This window comes from Macaca nemestrina, chromosome 10 (assembly GCF_043159975.1).
Source record: "Macaca nemestrina isolate mMacNem1 chromosome 10, mMacNem.hap1, whole genome shotgun sequence".
NCBI classification, from domain to species: Eukaryota; Metazoa; Chordata; class Mammalia; order Primates; family Cercopithecidae; genus Macaca; species Macaca nemestrina.
Window position 1 is genome coordinate 1,285,818 of NC_092134.1, and position 13,799 is coordinate 1,299,616.

Below are 13,799 nucleotides of genomic sequence, written 5' to 3' on the forward strand. Positions count from 1 at the left end.
TTGTATTTTTAGTAGAGACGGGGTTTCACCGTGGTCTCGATCTCCTGACCTTGTGATCCGCCCGCCTCGGCCTCCCAAAGTGCTGGGATTACAGGCGTGAGCCACCGTGCCCGGCAGCACTTTCAATACTTTGGTTAAAATTTAGTTATCTTTTATACTCCAATAATTCATATGACTGAGGAGACCACCACCCCTCCCATTTCTAACTTGCATTTTTAAGGCCACTTGGATCCCTGGAAATGATTATTGCTGGCAGAGCTTGGATGGAGGACGCAGGTTTGCAGCCAGTTTAGAAAAATGCAATCCTACTCAAAAAAACACACACTCCCTGTTCCCAGAAGAGCTGAGGCAGAATTCCACAAGAAAAGGTTATGGTGAGAAACCATCAGCTTCTTCTTCTTCTTTTGTCATAGAGAACATGTCCATCAGGCTAGATTCGAACTCCTGGGCTCAAAGGATCCTCCTGCCTCTGCCTCCCAAGCATCTGGGGCTTGACTAGCTTGTTTAAGTCATGTCCTTGGACTCCAGAACCCACGACACTGCTGGTCTCTGCACCCAGCCTGCCCTTGGCCCGCACTGCTGGTCTCTGCACCCAGCCTGCCCTTGGCCCGCACTGCTGGTCTCTGCACCCAGCCATGTCCTTGGCCCTGTGGAGGAAACAACTGCCAGGGTTCAGCACCTACGGTAGAACTTGCTCAACAATCCAACACCTGGAAGGTTTTGTTTTATAATACTCTTATTTTCATTTTATAATAAACGTGCACTTTGCCTTCATATTTTGTCTCAGTTGCAAAATTGAATGCTTTCTAATCAGTTATTTAACTAAAATTAACTAAAAGTATGTAGATACTACCTCTTCAGCCATGGAGATTAATTAAAAATTTGAGTGTTCTGAAAACACTTTGCTCTGTTGACACTGTAAAACATTTTAAATGTAGGTCAAATTAAAATTGGTAGCCTACCATCACAGTAGAAACCATACTCAGGTAATTTTTACCTTAATTTTTTCTTTTAACTGAAAGTTACAAACAAATGAGTAGGGTTTGGCTTCTTGGACTTGTCAGCAATGAATCCATAAAAATAATATAAAGATATATTTTTATATAAAGTAATATGCTACTAAAGCTATTCTAAAGTACATTATTCAAAAATATGTAACTCTAAATCTATTCTAAAACAAATCACTCAAGTAAGATGTAAAATGACCTTTTCTCCTATAGTCTAGTGAACAAAAAGGAGGCACAGCCTAGAAACCTGAAATTCCAAGTGTGAGGTGAAGCCTTTCAGCTCTGAATACACCAATATGGGAAAAGCTGGCGGCCACGGCATCATCTGTCCTTAGAAGTGAATGGTAGGAGACCTGGAAATATCAGATGCCGCATCCACTGTGTTTGCAAAAACTCCCCACGTGAAAGCTGAGCTAATTTCTTACACTAAAGAACCACGAACAGCTGTTACAAGGATCGGCCCCAAGGCTTGGGATTTAGGAAGGAATTATGCTTTCTTTGGAGCCTGTAGAAAAGGAAAACTGGGAAGAATTTTACTGCATCTGGTCACTAGGAGGGCTTGTTTATGCCTGTCTTCAGCTATGTAATGTCATAAGAAATATTTTCAAGTGGGAAATTTTTTATTTTAATCTTCACTTAATTGCATGTAGAGGCAGGGTCCCGCTCTGTCATCCCGGCTGGAGTGCAGTGGTGTGATCATAGCTCACTGCAGCCTCAAACTCCTGAGCTCTGCTCAAGCAATCCCCCCACATCAGACTCTACGCTTGAGCTCAGGAGTTTGAAGCACGCACTGCCACGCCTGCCTAATTTTAAAAAATATTTTGTATACTCGGGAGGCTGAGGTAGGAGAATGGCGTAAACCCGGGAGGTGGAGCTTGCAGTGAGCTGAGATCCGGCCACTGCACTCCAGCCTGGGCAACAGAGGGAGACTCCGTCTCAAAAAAAAAGAAAAAATTTTGTAGAGATAGGTCTTCACTGTGTTGCCAAAGCTTGTCTCGAATTCCAGGCCTCAAAGTAATCCTCTCATCTTGGCTTCCTAAAGCACTGGAATTACAGGTGTGAGCCATTGTGCCTGGCCTCAAATGAGAAATTTTTAAAAAGCTTTGATATATAAGCTCCTGGGAGCCTTCAGAAATTGAAGATATGTTAGCAAAACTGTCCATTTGATTAGAAAATAGCAAGGTTTCTTTTTTGTGTGTATAAGGGTATGAAGTGATGAAACATTTAAAACACTCGCAAAAATGCAGAGTGAAAGATCAAACTGATTTATCATAGAGTCAAATCCAATTTCACTGCAGAGAAGTCAGTGTAAATGCCTGTCAAACTTTAAGTGTTGGCTGCGGTAAAAATAAAGAAAGCAGGCTGGGCGTGGTGGCTCGTGCCTGTAACCCCAGCACTGTGGGAGGCCGAGATGGGTGGATCACCTGAGGTCAGGAGAGAGAGAGACCAGCCTGGCCAATATGGTGAAACCCCATCTCTACTAAAAAAACAAAATTAGTTGGGCGTGGTGGCGCATGCCTGTAATCCCAGCTACTTGGGAGGCTGAGGCAGGAGAATCACTAGAACCCTGGGAGGCAGAGGTTGCAGTGAGCCGAGATCACGCCATTGCAGACCAGCCTGGGAAACAAAAGCAAAAACTCCGTCTCTAAATAAATAAATAAACAAACAAACAAATAAATAAAGCATATTGTTTTTAGGATATATTCAGAGAGGCAAATGTGTAAAATTATACTTAAAAAGCCCACAGAGCGCCCAAGGCATCTGTATTTTTCCCATGGAAACGTAAGAGCTAACAGCAATTCCAGAAGAAAAACTAGACAAGCACAGTCAGTGCCGCACTACAGAAACCGAGAGAGCCAGTCAGTGCTCAGCAACAACCCGAGGTGTAACGGGGCCCTGAAAACACAGCAAGCTGTGCCAGCCTCCCACAGGCCGGCCACTGTTTTGTTTTTAAAAAATGGTTTTCACCAAGATGTAAATTCTGTGACTCTTAAATGTTTTTACATTTTTAATTTCTGCTCCCAGAAATGTTAACCTGCTTTCTGAAAAACTGGCTCCTCACCAGGAAGGCCTTTGGTTTAATAGTGACTTCCGGAAGGAGCGTGGAGAGGAAACAGTGTGCACCGGCGCCGCCCTCTTCACACACACCTGTGCCACCCTCTTCACACCCACCTGCACCGTCCTCTTCACACACACCCGCACCGCCCTCTTCACACACACACACTCGCACTGCCCTCTTCACACACACCCGTCAGCCCTCTTCACACACGCCCGCGCCACCCTCTTCACACACACACACCCGTGCCGCCCTCTTCACACACACCCACACTGCCCTCTTCACACACACCCACGCCACCCTCTTCACACACACACACACACCCGCGCCGCCCTCTTCACACACACCCGCGGCACCCTCTTCACACACACACACCCGTGCCCCCTCTTCACACACGCTCACCTGTGCTGTCCTCTTCACACACACCCGCAGGCCCTCTTCACACACACCGGCACTGCCCTCTTCATACACACCCGTCGGCCCTCTTCACACACACCCGTGCCACCCTCTTCACACACACACACCCGCGCCACCCTCTTCGCACACACACCGGCACTGCCCTCTTCACACACACCCGTCGGCCCTCTTCACACACACACACCCGCGCCACCCTCTTCGCACACACACACCCGCGCCACCCTCTTCGCACACACACCGGCACTGCCCTCTTCACACACACCCGTCGGCCCTCTTCACACACACACACCCGCGCCACCCTCTTCGCACACACACACCCGCGCCACCCTCTTCACACACACACACCCGTGCCCCCTCTTCACACATGCTCACCCGTGCCGTCCTCTTCACACACACCCGCAGGCCCTCTTCACACACACTCACCTGCGCCGCCCTCTTCACACACGCTCACCCGTGCTGCCCTCTTCACACACACACCTGCCGGTCCTCTTCACACACACCCACACTGCCCTCTTCACACACGCTCACCCGCGCCGCCCTCTTCACACCCACTCTGCACACATGCTCACCGGTGCCACATGAAGTATGTGCAGAGTGTGGCACCGGTGAGTGTATGTGCAGAGCAGGGAATCCAAACCCAAAACCAGTGCTAAAGAGTTCTCCTGTCTTGCAACTTTACACATTTGAGAGAAATTAGCATGGGAAACTTCACTTACACAAATAAAACAAAAGACCCCCCCAGCACACCACCCTGTGAATCAAGGTCCTGGTAGGCTTACTTCCAGGACCATTAGAATTTAAACAAACCAATTTTTAAAAACCTGGCAGTAGTTAAGTATAGGCCTGCGCGGTGGCTCAGGCCTGTAATCCCAGCACTCTGGGAGGCCAAGGTGGGTGGGTAACCTGAGGTCAGGAGTTTAAGACCAGCCTGGCCAACATGGTGAAACCCCATCTCTACTAAAAATACAAAAATTAGCCTGGCATAGTGGTGGGCGCCTGTAATCCCAGCTACTCAGGAGGCTGAGGCAAGAGAATCACTTGAACCCGGGAGGCGGAGGTTGCAGTGAGCCAAGATCGCACCACTGCATTCCAGCCTGGGCAACAAGAACAAAACTCTGTCTCAAAAAACAAACAAAAGTTAACTACAAAACAAACAAAAAACCAAAAAAGATCTTATTTGGACTTGCAGGGCACACGAGCACACGCATACACACGTCTGCTCAATGAGAGTGGCACTGATTCTAAACTTTCTACCTAGCTCTACTGGGTATCCTGTGAAGGACACAGGGGTCACGAAGGCACCAGAGGTGCTGCCCCCTGCACACCCACCTCGACCGCCGCACTGTCCGATAGGCACTGGGAAGAGAATGCTTTGCTTTTGAGTGTGATCTAGACCTGGACTTGGATGACGAATGGTACTTGGGAGAACGCGATCTTGTTCGAGATCTTTTTTTGTGCTTTTTCTTTTTCTTTTCTTTCTCTTCTTCTCTCGGTGGATCTTTGCTTTTGCTCGAAGGCCTATCGGGTGGTTTAACTTCTAACGTAGGCAGAGGTCTGCCTCCAGTCAGTAGAGGGCAGGGCGTAGTGCTGGGTTCCTAAGAATAAAAGGGAAATCTGGGTGTTAACAGGGAAAACAGAACACTGAAGTGTATGTATAAAGTTTCAACTTTGGGCCCCTCACACCAACAAACATAGCAACCATCCCTTACAAAGACCCGTCTCCTCCTGTAGCTATCCAGAGTGACCTCCTTTTCACCTCCCAGGATGCAAAGGGAGAAAGGGAACCCCCTCTGGTTCCCGAGCCTTTCCACAGGCAGCACTCCCTTCCCAGCCCCCAGGCTGTGGACAGCAGGAGCCAATAAGAGGAGCACAGTAATAGAGAAGCTATGCTGGAAAAAAATACGTTTCTTTTTAATAGTTTTAACTACCAACGGAGAGATTCCTCAAACCTCCAATATTAGGTTTTTAAATGAATCTCTGCACTACTCTGACAATAATTTTTAAAGGTCTAGGTTCCCCTTTGATGTTTTAAAACCTCTCCATCTGAGTGTCACATACATGCAGAAGAGCACACGAATCTTCAATGCATCCTGACACATTTCCACCACAGCGCATCGGAACCAGGTCAGGAGACAACACCCTTCAACAGTGTGGGCCTGCAGCCTGGCCCTCTTCCCCGGAAAGCTCACTCTCTCCTCAATTCACTTTAAGTGAATTTTAAACTACAGCCATTAAACATTTCACACCTTTAGACACAGTGAAAAAATCTGCAATTCATCATTTAGTGCCTCGAAGAAATTCAGGTCAGGTGCTGGGGTAGGACCCAGTCTCCCAGGCTGCCCCCAGCTGCTCCCCAGGGAGAGAGCTCCAGCCCAGCCCGTGGCACAGTGTGCAGGATGGCACAGTGTGTGCAAGACGGCACAGTGTGCGCAGGACAGCGTCTGTGAAAGGCAAAGTGCTAAGGGGGCTTCCCTTCCTTCTTTCCGCTCCCTAGGTCTGCCCTGGCAAGGCCAACTGGCTGAGGGAAAACACTGTAGAAATGATTCTTCTACAGTTATGCTTCTTACTTTGGCTTTGAGATCAAAAGCAATTCAGCGGAGCCCTGGTGGGGCAGGCCCCAATTTAAGATGAGATTCCACTCGAGCTGGCTGCTTTATGATGGCACTGTGATTTCCCAGTCCTCTGTTCAGCCTCCTTGCTGTTTCCGTTTACACCATGCTCTCTGATGCCCCTCCCTGGTTGTGGGTGTGCTACAGGCAGGAGGGCAGGGACGAATTCCTCGTCGGGATCTGATGGCCCTCCCATTTAGCCGCTACCAAGTTCACTGCTACCAAGTTCATCTTTACGGCTCTGCCTAAATTATCTCCAGGGACACTTTGGTAAAAAAAATCCATTTTACTGTGGGAGAGTTCTTATCAAAAAGGTCTTTCTCATTTGAAATTCTATAAGTGTAACAATATTTTTCAGGTCTAACTTTTAAATATTTTATGTTTTTTGGTTTGTTTTGAGGCAGAGTCTTGCTCTGTCGCTGGGGTAGAGTGCAGTGGCGTGATCTCAGCTCACCACAACCTCCGCCTCCCGGCCTCAAGTGATTCTTGTGCCCCAGCCTCCTGAGTAGGTGGGATTACAGGCATGTGCCATCATGCCCAGCTAATTTCTTTTTTGTCTGTATTTTTAGTAGAGAAAGGGTTTTGCTATTTTGGCCAGGCTGGTCTCAAACTCCTGACCTCAAGTGATCTGCACGCCTCAGCCTCCCAAAGTGCTGAGATGACAGGCGTGAACCACCGCACTCAGCTAAAATATTTTATTGCTTACATAATTCTAACACACAAACGTCCAATGAGAAGCCAAGCTCTATATCCAAGAACACCCACTGCACTCTGGCATTAGTCAGGATTTGCCCATGAGCAATGCGACATGATCCTTTAAATTAAAAAGACAATAAATAAAAGCCAGTAAGCTTTACAACTTCAGAGGCTCAACATCCTAGCTATGGCCTCTCCCATACACACTGCAAGGGCTTCCATTCGGCAAACAGCAAAGAACAAAGGTTTGTGAGCTGAGCACATCCTCTGAGGTGAGCCCTGGGTGGGACCAGAGAAATCAGCTGAGGCACTAAAAAAAATCCCAATATCCATGGGCTCTAAACCAGGAGAAAGCCAGCCACCCCGGGGATGAAAGACGCCACTGGGAACCTCAGCACGGGCACCTGTGAGTGTTTGGGGAAGTCAGAGCTGCTGCAGGTCCTTTTAACAAGGCCCGGGATCTCCCCAGGAAAACAAAGAGAAGGCTGAAGAGGAGACCGAGACGCAGACTCCACCCTCGAGTGAGGAGTCTGTTCTGTGGCGAGAAGGAAGAGAAACACGTCTTTGTTGTCTTTTTCTGGTGAAGAACTCTCCTCATTTACTCTCTCTCACAAAATCACTGCACTATTTTGGCATGTGACTGATAACACATGGCGTTAAAACAGAGGGGAGATGGAAAAACCCGGTCCCTGGCAAATGTCTGTGAAAGACAAAACCAAAGGGGCGCGAGACGCCATCTGAGGCATAGTCAAGACAAACAGGGGTGCGAGTCAACTCTCCAGCTGAGTTTCTACTCCTGTTTTTACTGCCAACGATTTGAACCTCTAAACTTTTTTTTTTTTTTTGCCTTTATCCTAACTAATGCCTGTCATTAATAATACTTGGCCGGGCGCGGTGGCTCAAGCCTGTAATCCCAGCACTTTGGGAGGCCGAGACGGGCGGATCACGAGGTCAGGAGATCGAGACCATCCTGGCTAACATGGTGAAACCCTGTCTCTACTAAAAAATACAAAAAACTAGCCGGGCGAGGTGGCGGGTGCCTATAGTCCCAGCTACTCGGGAGGCTGAGGCAGGAGAATGGCGTAAACCCGGGAGGCAGAGCTTGCAGTGAGCTGAGATCCGGCCACTGCACTCCAGCCTGGGCGACAGAGCGAGACTCCGTCTCAAAAAAAAACCAAAAAACAAAAAACAAAACTTATCTCACCACTGTGGTTAAAGACGAGGGCTTCATTTTGAAGTGAGGGGACAATCTGAATCAACACTTTCAAATGTCACTTGTAATGAAGCCCAGTTCTATTTACTCCAACAACACAATCATCCTTCACCACGAAGGTGAAGACCAGAGCTGCTGCGAGCTCTGCCAGGCGGAATTAAGATGGTCTGTGATGTTGACATGACCGCTTTTTTCAGCTTCAAGTGCTAAAAGTGCACAAGGACTGATGCCAAACACAGCTTTCCAGAAACCACAGCTGCCTTTGAGATGCAATTTTAATATTCCAGCAAAAATGATCAAAACCGAAGTCATGTTTGAGTGTGGGGGGGCAGACGTACGTTGGTTCAGGTAGAGTCGAGGACAAAGCAAAGAACTTCTGAAAAATGGTCATTTATGAGAGCATTAAAAGCTTACTGCCTGCCACTTTTGTAACATTGGAAAATAACATTGATTAGCCCCCCTTTATCACAATGAAGTATTTGGCAACAAATTAGCACATGAACTAGCAACTATTATTTCCTACTGTGGCAAAACAAATTGCTCAAAAGCAGACCGACTGTGTATCTGATTGTATTGGAAAATAAAAGAAATCTTATTTGTGAAGGGCATTACATTAACTATGAAATGGGCCAATCCCACGGACGGATGGCAAACACTAAAGCGTCCTCTCCATCCCTTCACCCAGCCCCACTGCCCTACTGTCTCCTGGCCAGGTGCGTCCTCCCACCCCTGCCTCCACTCTGCTCCAGCGCCCCCTGCCCCACAGCCACACTCTTTCAGCGGAAATGCAGCTCTCGTGCTCTCGTGCTCATGCTCACTTATCCTGGCGTCCCAGGCTCTCTACAACTGGCCTCCCATTGTCATACCCGTCCTGCCTGAGAACGTGTGTTCTCGAGTGGGGCCACCTGTCCTTTACCACTTGTGGGTCTTTGGTCCTCGTGGGTCCTCACTATTCTGTAAGCGCCTCAAGGCCTTGCCTGAGCCCTAGATCCGGGAGCTGCCACTCTCCTCCTGGCTGTGCTGTCCTGATGGAAATGCCCATGTGTGAACAGCAACAGCTCAAATGCCGTCACGGTCACTGGTGAACAAGCAAGCTTCTAATGCATATCCCAAAGTGCCTCAGCACCTAGCACACAGCAGATTCAGCAAACACAGGCGGGTTTCAGTTCCTATTTCCTTGTCAAACTCTTACTGGAATCGTAAACTTGGCAGGATCTGTAATTTGAAAACATCTATGGGCTGGGTGCAGGGGCTCATGCCTGTCATCCTAGCATCTTGAGAGGCCAAGGCGGGAGAACTGCTTGAGGCCAGGAGTTCAAGACCAGTCTGGGCAATATAGCAAAATCCCATCTCTACCAAAAATACAAAAAACGTTTAGCTGGGCGTGGCGGCAAGTGTATGTAAGTCCCAGCTACTCTGAAGGCTGAGGTAGGAGGACTGCTTCAGGCCGGCAGGTCAAGGCTGCAGTGAGCTGTGATGGTACCACTGCATTCCAGCTTGGGTGACAGAGTGAGACTCTCTCAAAAAAGAAAAAGAAAAAAATGTGTGGAATCCAAGAAACCATCCCGCAGTCTGTTGCTACTGTGTAAATGACTGCACGACTATGTAAATGACCGCACGACTATGTAAATGACCGCACGACTATGTAAATGACCGCACGACTATGTAAATGACCGCACGACTATGTAAATGACCGCACGACTATGTAAATGACCGCACGACTATGTAAATGACTGCATGACTATGTAAATGACTGCATGGCAAAAGGGGCTCAGTGAAGACTTCTGCCTTCTCTTCATCCTGGATTAAGAACACACACTAGGAATGGAGAGAGAATATATGTGACACGGACAGGAGGCAGGGAAATACTGGCGAGGGCTTCACACTCAAGCCTGGACCCACGGCCCAAAGTGAGAACTATCCCTGTTTTCCTGCCTGAATGTTGCCTTTTGGCCTGTTCTGCCCCCTATCCTGTGCCCATAAGAACCCCAGACTCCAGACTTAGGGGACACACACAGAAGAGAGACGCGTCTGAGCGAAGAGAGGATACGAAGCAGCTGGATGTTGGAGAGGAGTTTGGCTGAGGATGGCCAGACTCCAGGGGAAAATTATCTTCCTGCTGTAACCCCTTGTCAGCTTCCCTTTCTGCTGAGACCACTTCCACAGCTCAATAAAGTCCTCCACATTCATCATCCTTCAATTTGTTCGTGTGACCTGATTCTTGCTGGACGCTGGACAAGAACTCAGGTACCAAGAGGGCAGGGTGTAAAGGCTGTCACCCTGGCCCTCCAGAGCTGATTAACACTCAACGCTGACTGTAACACACGCTTTCTGGGGCTCCAGGGGTCACAGACACCCCCTCCTGGACGGCAAAGCTAAAAGAGCATTGTAATGTGCTTGGAGGATGCCGTGAGGCCAGCGCAGAGCCTGCTCCCGCTAGAGAGGAGCGTTCCTTTGCTCTGGTTCCCGCACCTGTCTGTTCATGTGGTCCCTCCTGTAAGAGATTGAGTGGCGGCCGAGTAAACGAGCCACCCCCTTTGCGAGTCCTGGGAAGGGGTCAAGGGAACTCTCCAGTCTCATATGCAGGTTTATATGCACTATTTTTGCATATGCTTTTATAAATTTTATACTCCACTTGAAAAATTTAAGAGTACTGCCAATATCTTTCCATGCCAACAGGCACACTTTAGGACATCATTTACAACTGTATCTCAATACGTAAAATCACCTCTCCTAACGATCAATGGGACTGAACAGGAACACATACGCAGAAAGATCGAGTACAAGTGGGAGTTCAGCACGTCGTAAAGAAGGCTCTGTGAGTCACTGGGGAAAACATGTATGACTTAGTGAATGTGTTGCATCTAGCGACAGGCTCCTCAAACTGAAATTAATTCCAAGTGTGGCAGGTCAAAAACGTACCAGAGGAAGAAAAGTTTGTGACACTGATGACAAACAGCTAACATGAAGCAGCACAGACAAAGAAAGGGCCCTTCCTGGGGCCGGAAGAAACACAGGCCCAGGCTAAGGGAAAGTCAGTTCAAAAGGCAGCAGACAAGGCCAAGAAACATCAGCAAAGTAGCCGGGCCAGTGGCTCAGGCCTGTGATCCCAGCACTTTGAGAAGCTGAGGCGGGCGGATCACGAGGTCAAGAGATCGAGACCATCCTGGCCAACATGGTAAAACCCTGTCTCTACTAAAAATACAAAAATTAGCCGGGCGTGGTGGCACCCGCCTATAGCCCCAGCTACTTGAGAGGCTGAGGCAGGAGAATCACTTGAATCCGGGAGGCAGAGGTTGCAGTGAGCCAACTGAGCCGAGATCGCACCACTGCACTCCAACCTGGAGGCAGAACGAGACTCCGTCTCAAAAAAAAAAAAAAGACATCAGCAAAGTGACTCAGTATTACTTATCATTAAATATGTCAGTTAAAGCGGATGCTGCTTTCCCACTGAAAGGCTGATGGTACCCAATGCCGACAGGGGCATGAAGAAACAGTTCTCATACTCCATGGGCGCCAATAAAACTGCTACAATCCCTTCAGAGGTCAACTGAGCAGTATCTCAAATTAAAAAAAGAACTCCATGATGAGGATTTCCCCCATGAGTGCACTCACTGGAGTACACAAGATACAGGACACAGATGGGTGATGGCATTGTTCACAAAGACAGACCTGAGACGTGGCTCACATTTCCCACAGCAGGGGAGGGGCACACACAGAGGGGGTGATTTACAGGTAAACTACTTACAGTCATTTGGTCAGTAAATATCTACCAAGTGCCTGTAACACACCAAACACTACTGTAAGCATTGATAACAGAAGGATCTCTACTGTAAGTCAAAAAATACGTCAGAAGATGTCAGAAAAATACGTAGGGTATGATCCCATAACTGTGAGGTTTTACATCTCTACATACATGAATCGAATTGAGTTTTTCCCCTCAAGGATTCACAGGAAACAAAGGGAGGGGATACACACGACGGAGCATCATTCAACCGCAAAAAGGAAGGGGGTCCAACGCGGCTGCCACATGGCTGGACCGGAGGACACCACGCTAGGCGAAGTCAGCCAGGCACAGAAGCACAGAAGCACAGACACCGCAGAATCCCACTCACAGGCAGTCCCCAGGAGTCCCGTTCAGAGGCTGAAAGCAGGTGGGTGTCAGGGCTGGGGGAGGGGAGAGCAGGGAGTTACTATTTAATGGCTAAAGAGTTTTGGTTTTAGAAGATGGACATTCTGGGAATGGATGGGTGGTAATGGTTGCACAGTGTGAATACACTTAATGCCAGCATAAACGGCACAGTTAAAAAAGGTAAAATGGTAACCTTTATGTTAAAAACTCAAACTACAGAAGGGAGAGAATTGAGAGGAATTTTAAAAAGTGCCATTTCCACAGGAATTTAAAAAAATACACAAGAAAGAAAGGACCTTTTCTCTTTTATACCTTTCTGTAGCATTTGAACTTTAAAAATAATATGTATACATCAGTTTTATAAAAAGCAAAGTAAAGACAGAGAAGTGACTGTCCTTCAGTCACATAAGCTGCTCTGTGGCTGTTTTTAGTTAACTTTAAGGTGACAGTAAAATTCCTGCCATGTTACGCCAGGCCTTGTATAAGGGAGTGTCCTCATGCCACCCTGCAGAGTCAGCCTGAGCTAGCCATGGCTCCAACAGACCTGGGGGTGCCATGAGCCTCCTGGTGCTGATGTGCCCTCAGCCACGCTGGCTCCCTCACTCAGGGTGTGCGGTGGCCAAACATGGTTTTGTCTCAAGTCCTCCTGGACTCCGAGAATTTTACAACTACACAGCTGGGTCAAATGTCTCAACATCAGTGAGTAAAGTAGATGCTAGAATACTTAGTAAAGTCAAGGGTAACCTGTCCCAGAAGTTGTTTTAGGCTAAAAATATTTTTGAGTTTGATTTTTATTTATGACAATTGCCAATTTAATTACAAGTATTTTTGTTTCAGAAGCAATTAAAGACATTTATCATCATCTGCTACAACCATTACACTTTTGTTGAAATGGCTTGGTAGCTGTAATCTGCACATACACACACATATATCCAGGGAGAGCATTCTAGTGATTTAAACACTCGTTTCCATGTTCTACAGATTCAAAAACCAATGCCTGCAAACAGGAGAGGTGAGAGAAATGTACATATAAAAATAAATAGGACAGATCGAGACCATCTTGGCTAACATGATGACATGATGAAACCCCGTCTCTACTAAAAATGCAAAAAAATTAGCCGGGCGCAGTGACAGGCGCCTGTAGTCCCAGCTACTCGGGAGGCTGAGGCAGGGGAATGGCGTGAACCCAGGAGGCAGAGGTTGCAGTGAGCCGAGATTGTGCCACTGCACTCCAGCCTGGGTGACAGAGTGAGACTCTGTCTCAAAAAAACAAATAAGTAAAATAAAATAAATAAATAGGACAAAGGCCTAAGCTGTAACATATTTTGTGTTTATAAGGAAATAATTCTGGTTGCTGTGATGTGGAACTACAGTAGATTGGGAAAAACTGGGTTAGTGATAAATTATAGTTGTGACTGAATTTCACTGGAAATTTTATTACAACATACAGATACAGTCATGTAATATAAATGGTTAAAGTATTCTCACGAATGTCTTTTGATGAACCCCTTTATCCACTGCACAAATGATATCAAAACACGATAACCCGTACGCCACTGTAACAGGTCCCTTACTTTCTTAAATTCCCTTCCCTTCTTGCCACATGCATATTTTCATGGCTGTAACCACAGAAGTGGATGTATTTTATATTGTGCTTCTCTTTTTTTTT

At 47.3% G+C, this 13,799-nt stretch overlaps 1 protein-coding gene across 5 annotated transcripts in view; it reads right to left on the minus strand.

Moving 5' to 3' along the window:
- The window catches only part of SFSWA (splicing factor SWAP), a 92,973-nt gene that overhangs the window by 17,680 nt on the left and 61,494 nt on the right, over positions 1 to 13,799 (minus strand). For all 5 annotated transcript variants that reach the window (XM_011756289.3, XM_011756286.3, XM_011756285.3 and 2 more), the window contains one exon: positions 4,810 to 5,075. In XM_011756289.3, the coding sequence (XP_011754591.1) occupies positions 4,810 to 5,075 (266 nt within the window). The remainder of the gene's footprint in view (positions 1 to 4,809; positions 5,076 to 13,799) is intronic.